The sequence below is a fragment of the Triturus cristatus genome, chromosome 1_2 (assembly GCF_964204655.1).
Source record: "Triturus cristatus chromosome 1_2, aTriCri1.1, whole genome shotgun sequence".
Lineage (NCBI taxonomy): Eukaryota > Metazoa > Chordata > Amphibia > Caudata > Salamandridae > Triturus > Triturus cristatus.
This window is the reverse complement of record NC_140580.1, coordinates 360,081,583-360,100,445: the sequence shown is the minus strand read 5'-3', so window position 1 is coordinate 360,100,445 and position 18,863 is coordinate 360,081,583. Positions and strand designations below refer to the sequence as shown.

General features: G+C 39.7%; 1 protein-coding gene across 2 annotated transcripts in view; it reads right to left on the bottom strand.

Moving 5' to 3' along the window:
* The window catches only part of CAMTA1 (calmodulin binding transcription activator 1), a 3,052,768-nt gene that overhangs the window by 44,175 nt on the left and 2,989,730 nt on the right, over positions 1 to 18,863 (bottom strand). Inside the window, exon 22 of one of the 2 annotated variants that reach the window (XM_085604488.1) lies at positions 10,870 to 10,900. The exons of the other annotated variant lie outside the window; for it this stretch is intronic. Within the exon in view, the coding sequence (XP_085460614.1) occupies positions 10,870 to 10,900 (31 nt within the window). The remainder of the gene's footprint in view (positions 1 to 10,869; positions 10,901 to 18,863) is intronic. 2 annotated transcript variants of the gene reach the window in all.

Genomic DNA, 18,863 nt, shown 5'->3' with positions numbered 1-18,863 from the left:
CTTTGGTGGGATTTTTAACCTAAAATATGTAGATATACTCTCAACCCTGGATAATTTGCATCTACCAGTCTTTACACCTTTAAAGCCAGTATCCATTGAAGAAATCACCCCAGCTATAGCAGAAATTGAAGATGGCAAAGCCCTGGCCCCAGTTAGGGGCCCAATTGATGCCTTTAAATCCCGAACAGCCCTCTGGGTGCCAATTTTAACCCAAGTCTGCAACGCAGCAGCACAAAGCCATTTCCCTCTTACATGGAGTGACAGCATCATAGCACTTAAACCTGATAATCAGTAAATACACCATAGCACGTCAAGGGCACATTCATCTCTGCTTTGCTGACTTGAACAGCACATTTGACTTAGTCATGTAAAACTGTACCAGACCCTGGCAGAAATAGGAGCCCCAGCTGATACAGTCTGTCATCTTTCAAACATGTATGCATCCATTACAGCTCGTGTACGCTACAGTAAAAATGGGTAATGCTAACCATGATTTCAACTGACAAGAGAGATCTGGCATGGATGTGTTCTCGCCCCGTTTTTCTTTTTTCATTTTACATAAATGAGGTGGATGATCTCCTGCAAAGGGTAAAAGCTGATGCACCCAGAGCTGGCACAAGTTCCTGCCTATCCTACTTTACGCAGATGATACAGTGTTGCTGTCTAGGACGCCAAATGGCCTACAACATCTGATTGACAACTTTGTGGCCTATATGGAGGATGAAGATTTAAAAATTAACCTAAAACAAACCTTTACCACGGTCTGTGGAAGGGGGAGAAAGAGACGAAAATTGCATTACATGGCAGGGAAGAAATTGTAACAAGTAAACACCTTTAGCTACCAGGGCAAATTTTTTTCACAAGGAGGATATTGGGGACCACACCTTAAAATTGCAAACCTCAAATTCATGAGTTTCTTAAGCAGTTTTTAGATTTTCCCAAAAACTAGGTACAAAACCCATCAGAGAAATGTTGAAACTATACAAGAGCATATGTCTATCAGCCGCAACATATGGGGCACTAGTGTGGTATGACTAACCATAGCTGCCAATGTTTCAGATTGCCATGTGTGACATTTTCATAATTTTAGAGTTATTATAAGTGACATTTCAATGACTATGAGTGACACTGTCTCGCAAGCAAAATCAAGCAATGAAGATGAGAGAAACATAAATATCAGAAATTACACCCATTTGAGCAACGAGAAACGAAATTAACTGCTGCAAAATGTAAGAAATATAAACAACTTCCATTTATCAGACCCTAGGCAAAACTGCAGACAATAGATAAAGCAGACTGAAAGACCTTCATAATTTAATGATAATCAGCGGAATGACTCGCAGTCTCTATCTTAACAACATAGGTGACATCCTGGCAAGTAAGTGTGCCGACTTACCACAAGTAGGCCATCGTCCAATTCCGGCATTTTTTTACTCTGACAACGCTGTGCTAATGGCTCGTACTTCTCTTGGTTTACAGAGTCTAGTCAACGAGTTTGACAATTTTATGCAGGTCCACGGACTAAAAATCAACATTGGCAAAACGTTTGCTATGAAAATTGGGCATTCGACCTCACGACCTCGTGACATTTTTATTGAGGGCACTAAAATTCAGTATACCACGACTTTTTCCTATTTGGGGATTGTATTTAGCCACTCTGGGAAGTGGCAACAGGCTATAAAATTAAGGCAACTTAAATTTGTTAAAACTACAAGGGCCCTGCTGCAATTTGCTAGATCTCATGGAATTAAACACCCAAGTGAATTGTTGACTATATACAAGGCCAAATGCAGACCCACTACCATGTATGGGCCTGAACTATGGGGCAATGGGCAGATAGACAGCCTCCAACTGGAAAAAAATGCATTCTTACGGAACCTTCTTGCCGTTCCGAAAAGTAGTGCAACTTACGTCTGCCATACAGAACTGGGAGTCCCGTATATTGCAGACCTGATTAAGATACAGCCAGTACTACTATGGCATAAAATTTAGTCATTGGCACATACTACACTTAACCAAGCCATTATAACCGATTGCCTCAGATCGATGTCGGCCCTTAAAATTCCCTGGCTTAAATACGTGCATAACTTTCTGTCTGATATCGGTCACTCTGAGTACTTTGAACATCCCGATAGCTTGGTTTCTGTCCAAAGAAAAGTACTCAAAATGAAATGCTTATCTCTTTTAGAGGAAACAAGACTAGCATCTGAAATTTTAAAACCTTCTGTACTGAGGAATCAGACGATATTGACTAGCTTTAACATGCAATTTTATTTAGCTAATGTGTTTAATGCTCACCATAGGTTTGTGCTGACTCAGTTTCGTCTGAACATCTTTCATCACTCAATCAGCTGCCCCACTATTAACAACTGGTCATCTGACATGGGGAAATGCACTTGTGACGATATCTCTTTGCAGTCTACAATGCACACTGTTTTGTTCTGTAAACATTTTTCCAGGACGAGGAAGACACATATTGTCCCTCCATTATCGCAGCTTGGCTTTGTTCAATGTCGCACAGCTTTTTTGTACCTGCAAATGCTACAGAACATTCATACTTGTTCTGTAATGTCTCGATTTTTGCTGGCAGTTATTATTTGCAGAAAGCATTTGTAGTCTGCAACTTAAACTAAAACTGATATTGACTGTGTATTTGACTGTAGCTATGTATCGCTGATTTTATCTTTTTAATCTATTCTATTTTTATATTGATTTTTAATTGTTTTTATACAAATGTTGTTCTATAGCTTTTATGAATTATTTGCGAATTCGAATAAAGCTTGTCTTGATTGATTGATTGATGGACTCACAGCGACATGAGCAGTAAGGACGGATGCATTGGAAAGCTAAGAGTGGGAGACACACATTTAGGATACAGCTAGGCAGGCAGCTGTAATTTAAGGGAAGGCACTGTGATTGACATGATCCACATTTTACACATACAACTGGCTGAGCAGTTCACCTATGTTTGCACTGTCCGTTTCCATTAGTTTAAAAGGTCGACATCTTTGCATTTTAAGAAGACGCACTAATAAATCGAAAATAATTTGTGCCATTTAATTTGACGCCTTGAATAAACTGGACACAGCCTACGCTATTTAACAAGACGCTCTAATAAATATGCGTTCCCCATGGCAGGGGGTTTGTTGTGTTGTGCTAGCTGATCTGGCCGGGCAGACTGAGGGTTTCTGAATTGAGTAAGTGAAGGATCCACCTTCATGTGCGGCTTCGGACTTTTTTCCCCTCTGCTTGTGAGGAAGAGAGACCTTTTGCTGTGAAGAAACAGGGGGGGGGGTGGGGGGGGGCTCCTTCACAATAAATAAAACAGGTCACAAGATGCTTCAGACCCGCTGTCCCGAGGCTCCACAGAGAGACACCTGAGATGCAGCGGAACACAGGCCATGAGGTGATAGCAATCTACAATAAACACTGACCTGACTCGGAACACGGACAAGGGAAATTTTTGGACCCCGCTGGCCGCAAGCAACAACTGTGCTGAGTACCATCGCGGACTGACTGTCTCAGTCCCAAGGCAATGATTCAGTAGCTCAGCCTTTATTGCACACATGTAGCCATGATGGTGCTGATGGGCTCTGACCCGTCCTCTCGGCACTGTCGGGTGCACTTGTAACATTATAGCACACCACTCTCTGTGCAGCTGAACTGAGCTATAGCTGAGCCAAGGAGCCCCAAGCCTGCCGGCAGCAGCACACGCTGTGTTTATAATTATTGCTGCGCTCCCGGCTTGACAGCTGCGGCACTATAATGCCTGACTTTGCATTTCAGTGCGGTGATGCGGATCACCACACTGAAATGCAATAGTCTAACGCCTAATGCGTGGTACTTGGCAGAGCTAACAGTACTGCATTGCAGATTCAGGAGAACTCTTTCTACATAGGTTTTTGGCAGTCCCATGTTCGACCCCCAACCTATATTACCCATAAAAAACTGGATATACTTTACATAGAAGATTATATCCATTTCAGCACAGTGGCCAAATTGCCTAGTATCTGGAGTAATATGGGCACCATTTTTACCAGAGACATAATTAAGGATCGAACACTATAACAAAATCACATGGTTGCTGTATGTGAACAACTTATTGCAGGAAATTGACGATAATATTAGCATCACAGCCCCCATCAGCGTACTGCAATATAGCAAAAAAGAAAAAGAGAGGCTGAATGACAACTGCGATGCAGAGTGAAGCCAACTGTAGATAGATACTTCCTAGGACCCTTGCAACGGGGAATGCAAGGGTACCTGATTAATGTAATTAATGTCAGGACAGATTTTATTTATTCTGACTACGTTTAGTGACGCTTCATTACTTAGTGGCATTCCCAAAATTAGAAGCATAGTTAGAAAAGTTACTTAAGTGTTCATGTGACGGGAAAGTCAATATATCCACAATATTTTATGTTATTTTGTCAATTTTAAAGAGACATTAGATCACGTGTTTTACGTTTATTATTCTTATCGAAGAGACTCATTCATTTCCAAGAGGCTTTTACATTTTTATGTAATTTGAATGAGACTTATATTTGCTGTGCAATCTTGACCTACATTAAAGGCCAGGTGTACGACTGTTTTTTGCGGGTGCAAAGGGCCATTTGGCCCATTTACAACCGCACAAAAAGCGAATGCACAATGTACTAACCCTATTTTGCGAGTCGCTAATCTATTGGAGACTTGCAAAATAGGGTTAGCCACTCACTATTAGGAAGGGCCGTGCCAGGGGAGTCCCTTCCTAATAGCGAGTGCAAATGCCATGTATGAGTGTTTTGCGACCGTATTTGCGGTCGCACAAAACTCTCAGTTTACCACCAATTCAGTTAGGTGGTAAACCATTCCCCAGGGGACCCCTTCCTGTTTGTGAATGGGTGCGCAAATATTTTTCAAGACCAGGCAGTGGTCCTAGGGACCACTGCCTGCCCTTAAAAAATGAAACTGAAAAGTTTAATTTTTGTTTCTTAAGTGCAGCCCGTTTTCCTCCAGGGAAAACAGGCTGCATAAGAAAAAAAATGCTTTATCGACAAAGCAGTCCCAGACATGTTGGTCTGTTGACCCCAGCAGGCCACCATCCTTAGGAGAGCTAGCCTTTCCCAATGGGGTTGCAAATTGCGATAGCCTCTTTAATATTCATGAGGCATACAATTTGCGACCCCATTGGAAATCGAAAACAGTGTCTAAGACACTGTTGACCATTAAATTTTGTGACTCGCAAATAGCAACTCGCAATTTGTCGCAATTTGCGAGTCGCAAAATTAATTGGTCGTACATTTAGCCCCAAGTCCGCAATTAGGAGACAGAAATCAATCACTCATTTTGAAATACTACGCCATGAAGAAGTATAAAATAAGATTTGGATTGCTACTCTTTGCATCTGTTTGCACAAGAGACACCTCAGCAGAAGTGCCTTTATTTTTTATATTTGTGCCTCTTTTTGATTTTATCTGTGGTGACTACTTGGTTACCCTTTGATTCTAAGTGTTAAAAATCATGCCTGTGATGTAATGTCTGATGCAATTTACTGAGTGTTTTTATCGAATTATTTGTTTAAGACTATGGTCCCATATGAGAGAGTTGCTATTAATGTATTTTTCGTGTTGATGTTTAATTACTTTTATTCTTTTATAGATTCACTGTATAATCCGAATAAAGATTGATTTGACTGTTAATTGCAATTATAAAACGCACACTGTAAAATCAATTAGTGCTTAGCAGGCGTCACACTATGGAAGCACATAAAAACAATATATCGGCCTTGGTACAAATTCAATTATAATCATTCCCCTGTACATATTCATTCATCTTAAACGAAGTCATGTTCTTAAAACTGTTTGAAATAGCGTACAAGTTTCAGACTTTCTCATGTTCGAAGTCCTTGGACAGAGCACGGCAATAGTCAGTCCCCATATCAAATACCTAGATGACTGACTCTTAACTAATCACCTCCCATTGAACTCAGCTTTTACTCCAGATAGTAGTGCTGAGTTGTCTCGTGCACATATTTGGGAACCAGAAAAGATATCACTTAACACCAAGCACATGAGCTTACACATGGTTCTGCATCAGAAGTGGAATAAATTACATAAAGTTACACACAGATCTACTACTGTAGAGGTTCTGAGTTGTGCGATCCCTGCTTCTGAGTGGACCCCTTAAACACACTATCTGGGTCTATCCCCGAATTGCATCATGTCTGCTTCTGGGTGAACCCCTTACTCTGGGATGTACAGTTATGCTTGGCGTGCCCTCCTGACGATCCTAGGAGGATCCATCATTTTTTCTTCATATTAACATATAAACTAGACTAAAGATGTCAATTGAACAAGGTAATAGTGGCAGCTATAGGCAAAATCAATCTTATCCCTCCACCATGTCTCTGCTACACGCCACGCTTTAGCACAATTACAAGTTTGCTACAAACAGTTTGAAGCACACTTCTGAGACACAGGAAACACACCGATAATGTTCTCACATAGATGACCACAAGGAAACAACACTCTGCCACCATACCTAGCAAGTGAAAGGGTCACTTACTTGAGTCCTCGGAGAGCACTTTAGGTCTTGCAAAGAATATGGATAATGCTATCAAAAATGGTAATACGATTCAATACAAGGAAGGAGAGGAGCAACGAAGTCAGACTGGCACAACTTACCAATTACAAGCCCAACTGAGTTTCTATATGTACAGAATTTTTATTTTATACCCCTGCATCCCAGTTTACGCTTTTTCCTATGTAAATTGTGCATTGATGAGTGCTATCAAGGAGAAGTATGGTACTTGCTGGAAAAATGGGCAGAATTGTCTTTAACAACTTAAAATGATAAAAAAATCAGAGATAACTGTTGCTTCTTTCGGGACCTTACCCCAAAATGGCCATCCAAAGAGACACCAAATTCTTGGCTTACGTCTTAATTTCCACCCTGGAGTTACAACTATAGGCAGGGACTCAAAATTATGAGTCAGTGCGACCTGTGAGTGACTAATTACTCAGGGAGTAAACTCTGAACGCATCAATATAAGGCAATACATTACTTGTGAAAAGAACTTTATATGGAATCCTTGACAATAATGGAATTTGTTTGACAAAATGGAAGTCTCTCTCATGACTACAGGCATTACATACATATGTATTAACTCAAACATATCAAACGTTATCTTATTTGAAGTATTCCTTTTTTTAACTAGATGTATATAGTACCCACTCATCCAAAGCAATGTTAGCACAGAAAATATTATTTACATACTTTATTACAAAGAGAAGAGCAAATTTTAAATTAAGGAGAACCTACCAAATGATTTTAAAATCCAAATACTCCTCACAGCAGAACTCAATGTATGTGGAAATTTCAGATTATACGTGTCAATTGTTCTACATTTTTGTAATATTTTGAAAAAATCATATTTTGCATAATGGTGCACACATGTTGAAGGGTCAGCATCTAACGTGAACTGAGTTGCTTTACTTTTATTTGGGTTCTTTTGTAGGTGCACCATAACTATTATCATAGCTCTATTTTTTTCTTCTTGCAGTAAAACCTCTATTTATGTTATGATTGTTCTCAGTTCTCTTAGAAGCTAATTGATTTGTTTCTGCACCTGATGAGGTGAGAGGTATATAAACAGTGAGTTGTTTCAACCAACTGCTTCTCTCTTCGAGCACCTTTCCCTGCCCATGCCCACCCCTGCCCTGGTGATAGTCAGTATTCTGCTACTTGTCACATTTCTACCTCTGCTGGTCCACACTAAGGGGCATATTTACAACAGAATGCCGGAGCGCTGTGTTAAACCACAATTGATAACGATGCATCCGACATTCTGAAATTGCAGAGATGCGCCGTATTTACAATAATACGGTGCACCCCTGCATTTCCCCTGGCACTCAATTTGGCTGCCTCGTGTCAACGCTGGTTGTCAATTGTTTTGCCACTGGAGACACATGGGAGGGCACACTAGACTAACTAGGCAGTGGGGTAGAGACACAGGAGTCACAGGGCTACTTGGAGAATGGGTCACATGAGGGACATCTAGGACCGAGGGGGCACTGGTGTCAGGGGGCAGCGAGTGGCTCCAGAGATATGTGGCTATGAGGGTTGCACAGGAGGCAAGTGAGAAAGGGCAAAGGAGGTAGAGGGTAGGTTGTTCCAGAGGGGTGGAGGAGGCATGGCGGCAGAGATTACTGGAGGCACAGCGCTACAGGAGGGAGAGAGCTAGAGAGACACAGGGCAATGGGGAAGGTGGCCAGAGTAGATGTGAGGAGGGACAGACAGAGCAGGGGGCGGAGCAGAGGTGACACGAGAGTGTGGAGTGGGGTCATCGGACACATCTTTTTTGCCTGCTGTTCAGCCTCCTTTAATTGGCCCTGCAGCAGCGCAGTGCCAACAAAAAGTTGGTTCTTTTTTTAAAATTTTACAATGTATGCAGAGGCATACATTTTTTACAAAAATGTGGATTTGGGATTTTCTTTTGCTAACATATTCTTTAGAATATATATTTGTGAACACTTTTTTTATTTATATTTTTTTACAGTGGATTTACCTAGCCACACCATTGACATTCACCTTGGACGATATTCTAACCGTGATAATATGGTTCACTTACTGAACTAGTTCAAAACGATTTGTGTGTAATGATTGCATGAGCTGTATGCAGTAAATTTAGAGATAACATTATATTTACTTTACTTTTGATGTGAGGTGTGCAATGTGGGACCTCTTTCCGTGGCATATTGGAAAAAGCTTTGTGAAAACAGCCCAATTACTTTTACAGCATAGTGACCCAAAATCACAATCTCTGTACTCATGTATTTGTTAGCTTTAGGTACACTCATGACAATAATTTGCAGCAATGTCATCGTAAACAGCAATCGTCCATTTTCGCATAACTGAAATGGCCATTAGACATCCATGGAAACTAGCCCGAAGCTAGAAATCTACTTCTTGCATTGGATGGCTTCACACAAGGCCTGCTCCATGATATTCGGTAATGCTGGATTCTTACTGTGAGTGCTTAGAATTGAATGCAAATTGTCAAGATATTCTCTGAAGTAGTTTATGAGCTCACACTCATGGAAAGCAAAGCCAAACAGACGCAGAACGAAGTTGTCAAGACTTCTACGCATTGAGTTCAACTCAGTACTCTATCCACACTTTGCAGTAGGCCTTCAGCGGAACACCCTGAAAATGTAGACTTTTCATGCATTTACAAACAGTCCACAATTTATCATATACATTGCAGTCCACAGCATTGGCAATTCTTGCACATTCAAGGTTATCATCTCTTATAGAAAATCGAGCAAACATTCATATTGCATAAGCAAATATATCCAATGACGATTCCTCTCAGCAAGCTTTTCTGGAAGTGCATACACCATGCAAGGTATGATGGTATCATTCCCCGGGTCTTTGGTGCTGTAGCATGCATAGGTTTCCTCAAAGCCCTACTCTTGAATGGGAAGTCTGGAGTTTATCCCTTTTTGGCGCACTTAGACACCATCCTAAATTACACATCCTCACAGTCTTCATCTGGGAGTATTTTGTTCTAAAACGCTAATCGTTTCTTAGGCAAAGGTAACTGATTGTGTTGGTTACTGTGCCTCTACTGATTGTTTTTTCTGCAGTTTTACTGTTTTGCCTTCAATTAACTTGTCATGGCTTCACCAATTTTTTTGTTGACTTGTTGGATGTAGTCTTGCACAGAGCATAGTAGCAATCAGGTGGCACGGGCAGCCCATTGTCTTCCTGATGCCAATATTTGTTTGTGTTCCTGCACCTGATTCTACTATTTCTCTACTTGTGTTAATCAATTACAGCCCTTACTACTTACAGGTGCAAACATAACTCTTAATTACAGTCCGCTGCAGTATAAGACTATTACAATATTCAACCATATAATTTTATTTACTTTTTGGAGGTTTGGAAATAATTTGGTAACAAAGCCTAGTTGTGATCACACTTGTGGGGGAAAACGTTTGTGGACTACATATGATTGTAATCCCTATAATAGTGTTCTAGACAACACTTGCAGAAAATGAAGGCATGTAGAAAACCTTACAGCCACTTTGTGGTGTATTTTTGGGAGAAACTATTGTATTTGCCATCGATTTGAAATGTGCTCGTATCCCCTTTGCGGATGACAGACTCAGTAGAAGGCCCTGAGAGTGCCGCAGACTTTCTGCCAATCAAATTTCAGCAAATTCAAAGGTCATGGATGAGGTAACACTGCGAGGCATACAACCAATAAAATACGATTTTGACCTCCAAATGGTATCCAAATGCTAGCTTGAACAAAGTGACAGTAAATTACTCTTGGATTTGCTGAGCTAGCATTTCATTTTAAATTTATTTATAACTGCTGACAGATTTACACTATACCACAAAATAGATCTATTCTGACTAATGCTCAGTCTTCAAGCAAGATTTGATGTACATTTGAATTAGTTTGTACTGAAGCAGAGAGAAACTGTGTGATGTCCACTAATGCAAGAGAACCTGAGCTGTTGCTATCAGAACTGACCCATTCAAGTTGCAAAGAGCTTCCGGAGCGAAGCTGTGTTTTTATAGGCCAAGACAGTTCCTTCCACCACTTTCAGAGCATGCCCAGTGGCGGCATCTGTAGCCTTGGATGTCGCTCTCTAACATGCATTATTTCAAACTACTGCACTCTGCTGTCCCTTATTGAGGAACAGTAGGGTTAGTATTTGTATGACATAAATGTTAGTTAAGTTTTACTATCGCCATCATTCAGGAAAATGATGCTCGTGGGCGTCCATGGGCCGCAGCCCCATGCAAGCAGGCACCAAGCAACTTATGTATATAATAAATAAAGAGATTATACTGACTAGCAGCAGCTAAACTCACCCTTTTGTACAGCCTATGGTCCACAAGGGGGCTTCAGACAGCAAAACAACATCAAACATCTATTAGCAAAGAGGTGGCATTGTATAAATCTTGCATTGTATCAAATTAATACACAGAACAGAAAACTGATGTGTTTCCCCGGCTGGGAATGCGGAGCATCGGCTGCTGAATCAATCCCATATGATGTGGCAAATGCAGAAAGAAAATCAAATGAGCCGAAAAATGTCAGAAAAGATGTTAAAGAGAAGGGGGATATGGGATAGTTTTCACACCTAGTTACTCTGATTGGTAGGGTTGTCTAGCGTTGCTTAATGAAATCTTAATCCATTTCAAATTTTGAAGATTTCCCCCTTTAAATAAATTTACCTCAATTATTCTAAAAAACGAATTGTTGGGAGTCAGTGGTAGTTCTGAAAACTTGGTATGGATCCGACCCTGCTGGAAGCTGGACTTCCGTGATGTCAGAGCTTTATTTTTGTCTGTGGTTGCAGGCACTCATTTTTGGGAACAAGGATTTATTTATTTTATCATGAGACTTTGACACAGTGAGGAAAGCGAAAGGAAGAAATAATGCGATGAGCGTTGCAAGGTTATCTTACAATTGTTTGACTGAGAGCTACACACATTTCTTTACGGAATAGTACAACAAAAACTGTGTTATGGAAAGCCCAGATGGAATAATGCAACTCAGATTGACATCAGCAATTATAGATTGAATAATTATAAACTTGAGTCAGCAGAAGATAGGAATGATAAAAGGAAAAAATTGGTTTTTTTTTTATTTGATTACGCTTTCATTGATAACTGTTTTTTTCGGAAGTCTTCTAACCTCCCGGCTTTCTTCGTCGCTGCTTATGTTTTATTTCCTACTCTTCCCTTTCCTAGGTCTCCCCTCCCTACCCTTGTCAGACACGCCTCTCAAGCGTTCATGCTGGGTATTTAACGCAGTGGGACCTCACCTGGTGAGCACCTTGTCAGGAAAACAACACCCACCACCATCTTCCCTTCTCTGGCTAACGAAATGTTATGTTGTAGGTTTATAAACAACACTCCTGGAGAATGTTAGAATATTTTCCCACAGCTAGAGCTCCGGGGACTTCTTCTCTGAAGCTGCACTTGTCAGGCAAAAACATTATATGTGAATGAATGATCTGTTTGGTAAACAATCTGTAACACTTAAAATTGAATTATTCTTAGAACTATAGATATTAATGGAAATAATGTATGTATAACATGTCTGTAAGCCTTGAAATCTCCAAGCTCTGAACAGATATTTCTCGATGGTACTTCTTTTTATGGTCTCGGAAGGATACCGCAATTTGTACACACATATAATCAATAGGAAAAATGTCTGCCCCATGAGCTGGATTATTACAGCATTGCCTGGGCTGCTGGTCATGGGGAGTAGTTGTGTGTTCTCTGCACAGATATTCATGACAACTCCTTCCTCGGCCACTTACCTACCTTCAATTACAATTCATCAATTTTGGCATTTCTCACCATACTTTTAATTCATTTTCCTGTTTCACTCTATTCTTTGTTATATTCACAATGGTGTATACTTGTATTCTTTTCTTTAACTTTTTTTCCGTTCTGCTATTTGTTGATCTTTTACTTTTTTACTTTCTCTTATTTTCCTTTCTCCATGTGCTCTTCCTCCTCATTCTTATCCTGTAATCTTACTTCCTATGTATATTATTACTTGCTCTCTACTTTGTCCTACAACATTTTAGGCTGACGTACAAATATATTATCATATCTAAGTCTGAACTGCACACAAATAATGCAACCTCTCCTTGCATAGGGATTCAAAAAGCTAGTTTTGCAAGTGTGAACTTTAACTTATGTAGCATTAACGTTGCTATCTTTGCTCTTTGTTTATATTTATTATTGCCTCCTGCAAGAGTAGTTGTGTGTGGTCAAGGGGTGAACAGTGAAATGGAAATTAATCTAACTACACGTTTGGGAGGATTCACAAACATATTCAATTCATTCAGAAGTGTTATTTTCAGTACTAAAGTTACACCTGCCTGAACTAGGTGCAAGTTGTGCAGAAAGTCTTGCAAATTGAAACAATACCCCACATTTTTTCAAAGCGTTAAACAGGCGTACATCTAGAATAGCAATTTGATTTGTACTTTTATCTAAAGTACAGACTTAGTGAAACAAATAAAATTGCACACAAATCTCCCTATGCAATTATAGACTTATACATTTTTTGAAAACGCATATGCCATATAAATTAAATTATTTTTCATTAATTGTAATTGATTTTTTTTCACACTTACATTGAGTGAAAAAGCAATTATCATATTTCCTAACAGAAAATTCACTCGATTGTATGGGTCACAATTTTTATTTGTATGTTGTATACATAATTTATGTGAATATATGAGAATGTTCGGATTGTGGAGCTACTATATATCTATACATGGAAGGCACGTGTAAAAATAAATGTAGATTCTTTGGGTCTTGGAGCGTAGAGGAACATTGACTAGAAATAAAGATTTAAAAGTGTGCGGATTCAATAAAAAAATGCAGATAATTTTTGATTAATACTTGTTTCTGCATTGTATTGCATATAGATGTCTTAACTTCATCTGTCCCAAAGCATATTTGGTGCTTAGACACGAGGATCCTTTGGGGACCAGTGAAGCCAGTACTGAGGTCAAAGTTTAACTTATATAGATGCAAATAATAAACCTGAGAACCTTAGAGATTCCCATGAGCCAGTGTTGTTAACAAGGAGCTGAACACATCTGTTCGTGTGATTCTCACTAATATGTTTATTTCATTAAGCCTCTGATCACGCAGGAAATGCTCATGGGAAACAAATTCTTGGAAGATGCCTGGAGCTCAGACTATCACTGTACTCTGGAGTTTTAAAGTGCTGCTCGAGTACTGACTTACATCCTCTGAGGACGAAGAGCTCCCAGTGACAAGGAACACAACATCTTGCCAGTGCCTAATTTGTAAAAATAAAAAAAAAAACAATGAAATTCACCAGTTATATGTAAGTGACATCAGTTTAACTTACACTACTGTAGATTTCAGATGTCGTCAATGATGTTATATGTGCAGTCATAAGCAGTGCATCATAGCAGTGGAAGTTCTACTGGTCACTTATGTATAACTGGTGAATTTCAGTGTTTTTTGTTTTAAAATATTAGTTTTGTTATTAATAGACTGACGTATAACTCCATTTTAACCTTTGTTTTTTCTGTGAATTTCTAAGTGCTTTTTTTTTTACTTCAGTTAAAATCTGATTATCGTACTTACGTCTAACTCCCTTTTAACCTTTGCCATTTTCAGTGAATTTATATAGTTTTTTAACATAAAGTGATATATTATTAGGACACGTCTGCAGCCAATCCCCTGCACACAGTTGTCTTCGGTTGAGCACCGTTGCAGGTTGCCCGCAGGCCCTCAGCGCAACTTGCCACAGGCAGCCAAGCCCCAAATAGTGGGCATCCACTGACTGAACTCCACCCAACATTCTTCCTTTTGAAAAATTCTTTACCCACTCCCACGGGAGCCATAGGCTGCACTGGCTCCCATAGGACTCCTCCTGCTGGAGTACACAGTAGCCATGCTGGTTCCCACAAAACTCCTGTGGGATAGTGGTCTGTCCCGCACAAAAAAAAGAAATTCAACCCCAGGGGTTGTCCTTCTGCGACCCCCAACCACAAGATCCAGCGGTACTCCAAACTGCCCCTCCTATCTTTTATTATTTTTATTTGCAAGACACAAGGACAGAGCCCCCAAGACCTGTAATGACGGCCGCAACATCTTTTTTCAGGTTTCAGTTGGGCTATTTCTCTCCCACGGAAGCAAGACCGCCAAAGAGAAAAAAGCCTTCTCAGTCAATGTGAATGCTTTATTTTTTGAGTTGGCGATCCTCTGGGACTCCACCGGGACCAACTGTCAATATATCTATACATTTTTAACCGTAGTTTCTCAAAAACCTCTGAACAGATTTTCACCAAATAACAAAAAACATGCGTTATGAGTAAAGATCTTGCTTTCTCCCAAATAAAGTGTAATTCTGTTTAGGCATTTTCTCCATGTCATTGTCTATTTTTTCATATCTTTTTGATGAGGAAAAGAGTGTATTTCGACACCCCCCTTATACTTGAACCCCGCTTGATGGATCACCCAAAAACTTTCTAGGAAGGAATGAAGGTGGATGTACGTTTTTTTGGAAAGTTTCATGAAAATGTGCCAATGGCGGCAAATTTCTCAGCAAACGATAAATGGAATCTCTGACTCACGAATAACTGACCAGAGGCCACTATCACTGTGTAATATGTATGTGTATGTATATTTATGTATATGCAGTAGCCTAATGTTTTTTCTTAGAACCCGCCACCAGTGCAGCTAAGTGCCGGCGTTGCTGGACAATAACAAGTCGCTTTCTTCCACCACCCTACATGTTCCATCTCCTTATCTCACCATTGCAAGTTCTTTTTAATCCCTGCTTTCTTTCTTTATAATTGTTTTCTCATCTTTCTCTGCCTCCTCATTTCTCCCTTTTCTGCCTATATTTCCATCAAGCAAAGTCTGATGATGGAAAATATGGCCTGGTCCACATAAATGGATGGTGGTACCCCTTACCTGCAACCACGAGCACAAATTAACCACTGGGGGTTACCTCTGCTGGTAGAGGCCCAACTGGTGCTACCCACAGATAGGAAATATCAGTAGGTTTTTGAATAAACTCCCTTTCTTATACGATTTCTTTGAATGAAGTCAATTATAGACAAGCTTGAGATAGTAGGAGCGCACTTGGCATAGCTAAGTAGCCCAAGAGTGTGGTTTCTAGGTTCGTTAGGAATGTACATATGGTGAAGAGCAAATTCACATCCCAAGGGACAGTTAGACGGGCAGGGCACTCAGACATAGGGAGGCTGGAAGATAGTGAACGGACTCTTTTTCAGATGTTTTTGAAGTGTCACAGTGAAGAGGACATTGTGAGGTGTAGGGGTAACTTATTCCAGAGTTTGGGACATATGTGATGAAGGCCTGCCTCTGTACATTCTTTAGAGTGTTTTGAATTTGAAATCTGGTGAGCAAGGCACTACAGGAGAGGCACCCTCTGCTGAGGAGTGTAGAGCCTGCCTGTCATGCAACCACATTTGTTTGTGTAAATGGTCGCCTAGTACATAGCGGTAATACCCTCGTGTTTCCTAGTTGTGTAGACTGTGTAATAGAAGATAACCGTTAAAGGAGTTGTTGGATGAAATCCAGTTCCTGCTTCCCAAATTTGTTGTGATGCTCCCCCGCCATGCCACTAGTCTCAATTGTGGGTACTATAAATACTTTTAACTGTGGGTATTTCAGCATCTTAATTATTCTATATTCTCTGTATTATGCTTTTTAAGTTCAAGAAAAGGTTTATTGAAAAGATTAATATGATCATAAAAACAATACTTCATATATGCAGTCATTTGTTAATACATAAATACATGAAGGTGTAATAAAGAACAATAAGGATATATAATATCCATTAAAATAGTACAAGGATAATATAGAAGATGATATGAATACAAGCAAAGGTTCACAGAAATCATAAATAACAGTACATGATAAAAATACACAATTAAATAAAATGAAAATAAAAAAATATATATATTATAGAAAATGATAAATTAAACATAATTATAAATAAACAATAGGAGGTCAAGGAGGCTTGGTCACTTCATGTTGTGAGGGACTAGGTAAAGGAGTTTTCTTCACGGTATCCTCTAGAAATTGTGTGAGTGGGCCCCAAAGGTGAGAACGTTTAGTAGCAAGAGAGATAGGATGAACGAGTGCTGTATCGAGGTGATGATTGTGACATACAGCATACCACCAAGCTAAATAGGACAATTTAGAGGAATCTTTCCAGTTTTTTTATATTTGCTGAAAAGCTACAGCTATTAACAAATCAATAAGTGGTAACTGGGATTGACTTGTTTTCCAGTCCGGTGTTAAACAACCTAGGAAAATGTTTGTAGGGGAGAGTGGAATTGTGGTGTGAAATATAGTGTTGATTTGGTGCCAGACCTGTTTCCAGAATATAAAAACATGTGGACATGTGAAAAGCATATGATGGAGATCAGCGTGAACCTGGGAACATGTCCAGCAAGTGTTGAGATTTGTGTTGTGTATTTTATGTAGGTATGTGGGGGTAAGAAACAATCTGTTGTAAATAAAGAAGAGTGTTTGTGTTGTACTGGCCGCTCTGGATGATTTCCCAAGTTTCATCCAAATTCTGTTCCAAAAAGAGATAGGCCAATTTGTTCCCAGATCGGATTCCCACGAGAGTTCCACTTTGGTTTTGTCTCGGATCTCAGGAGGTACCATTAAACGGGAATAAATGGTGGATGCTTTGGGGTTTATGTGCAAAAGGTTATGCCATGGGAAAAGGGGGTGGGAGGGTGAGGAAGGTGAAGATTTGAGTTTAGCAGAAGTATCAAGTATTGCTTTCTGCAAGGTCAAACATTTAGGTTTAAAGGAAGGAGGCAAATGATAAAGAATTTGTAATCGCGTAAATTGAATGGGTGCGCCCTGATCTAAAAATTGATGAACTCAGAGTAGACCTTTATTTCTCCAAGCCTTCCAAAATATAGGTTTCCTATTAAGAAGGATTTGTTTATTGTGCCAAATTGTGGAATTGAGAAAAGTGTCTAAATTATGTACTACTAAGTGGGGTGCAGTGGATAGTAGTTTACAGGATTGTTTAATTATGGGAGTAGAGAGCTTTTGTGGTTTGCGAGTAAAGGCGAGATATTCCTGAAATCAGAAGGGAGATAAAAATGAGGTCTCAAGATCCACCCAGAGAGGTTTATCTTCAGATTGATTAGTGGTCCAATTTGATAGTTGTCGTAACTGAAAGGCTTTGTGATAATTGGAGAAATGGGGGAAATTGACACCGCCTTCAGATTTTGGTCTTGTTAATTTCTGTAACGCCATTCTTGGTTTTTTAGCATTCCATAAAAAAGAAGTCAAAATAGAAATTAATCTTTTGAAAGAATTTAGATGGAATGGAAAGTGGAATGTTAGAAAGGATATACAAAACTATTGGAGTCAACATCATTTTGATTGTGTCCAACCGACCCCACCAAGAAAGATGAAGGGGATGCCATCTTGCAACCAAAGTTTTAAGTTTGGCAGAACATTTGTCTAAGTTTAAAGAGATAGATGTCTTTATAGAGGGAGAGAACCAGATACCAAGATATTTTATATGTTTAGAGCTCCAAGTAAAGTTGGAGATCTTAAAATCATCCTTAAAGGTGTATTTGGTTAAGGGTAGTATCTCACATTTTCCTCTATTCAGTTTATAGCCAGATACCAATCCATAGGCCTCCACCTCTCCCATGAAAGCTGTAAGTGAAGATTGTGGTTTGGAGAGAAAAACAAAATTATCGTCAGCATATGCTGCCAGCTTAATTTGTTGAGGATCCGAAACAAAACCTGTGATTGAGTTATTCTGGCGTATTCTTGAGAGAAAGGGTTCTAAGGCCAAATTGAAAAGAATAGGGGACAAGGGGCATCCTTGGCGTACTCCTCGTTTAAGATTAAAGTAGGGAGAGATGAGGCCATTGGTAGATATGGCGGCCTTGGGCTCAGAGTAAAGTAGGACTATTAAAGAAATGATTTTTGGTCCAAACCCAAACCACTTGAGAGCGTGGAAGATAGAAGGCCAGTAAACCCTATCAAAGGCCTTTTCTGCATCTAACGCAATTGCCGCCAAGGAGTCCAGATAATGCGATGATTTAGATAAAATGTCAAAGAATAAGCGTGTATTGTCAGTGATGTTGCGACCTTTGACAAAACCTGATTGTTCTTTTCCAAGCAGCATGGGGAGATGTGGTTCTAATCTTAGGGCTAGAGCTTTCGAGAAAATGTTATAATCTATGTTGACTAAGGATATAGGTTACAGTAACGTAAATCCTTATCAGCTTTTGGTATTAGACAGATCACCGGTTGGAAAAAGAGCCAGTGGAATTACG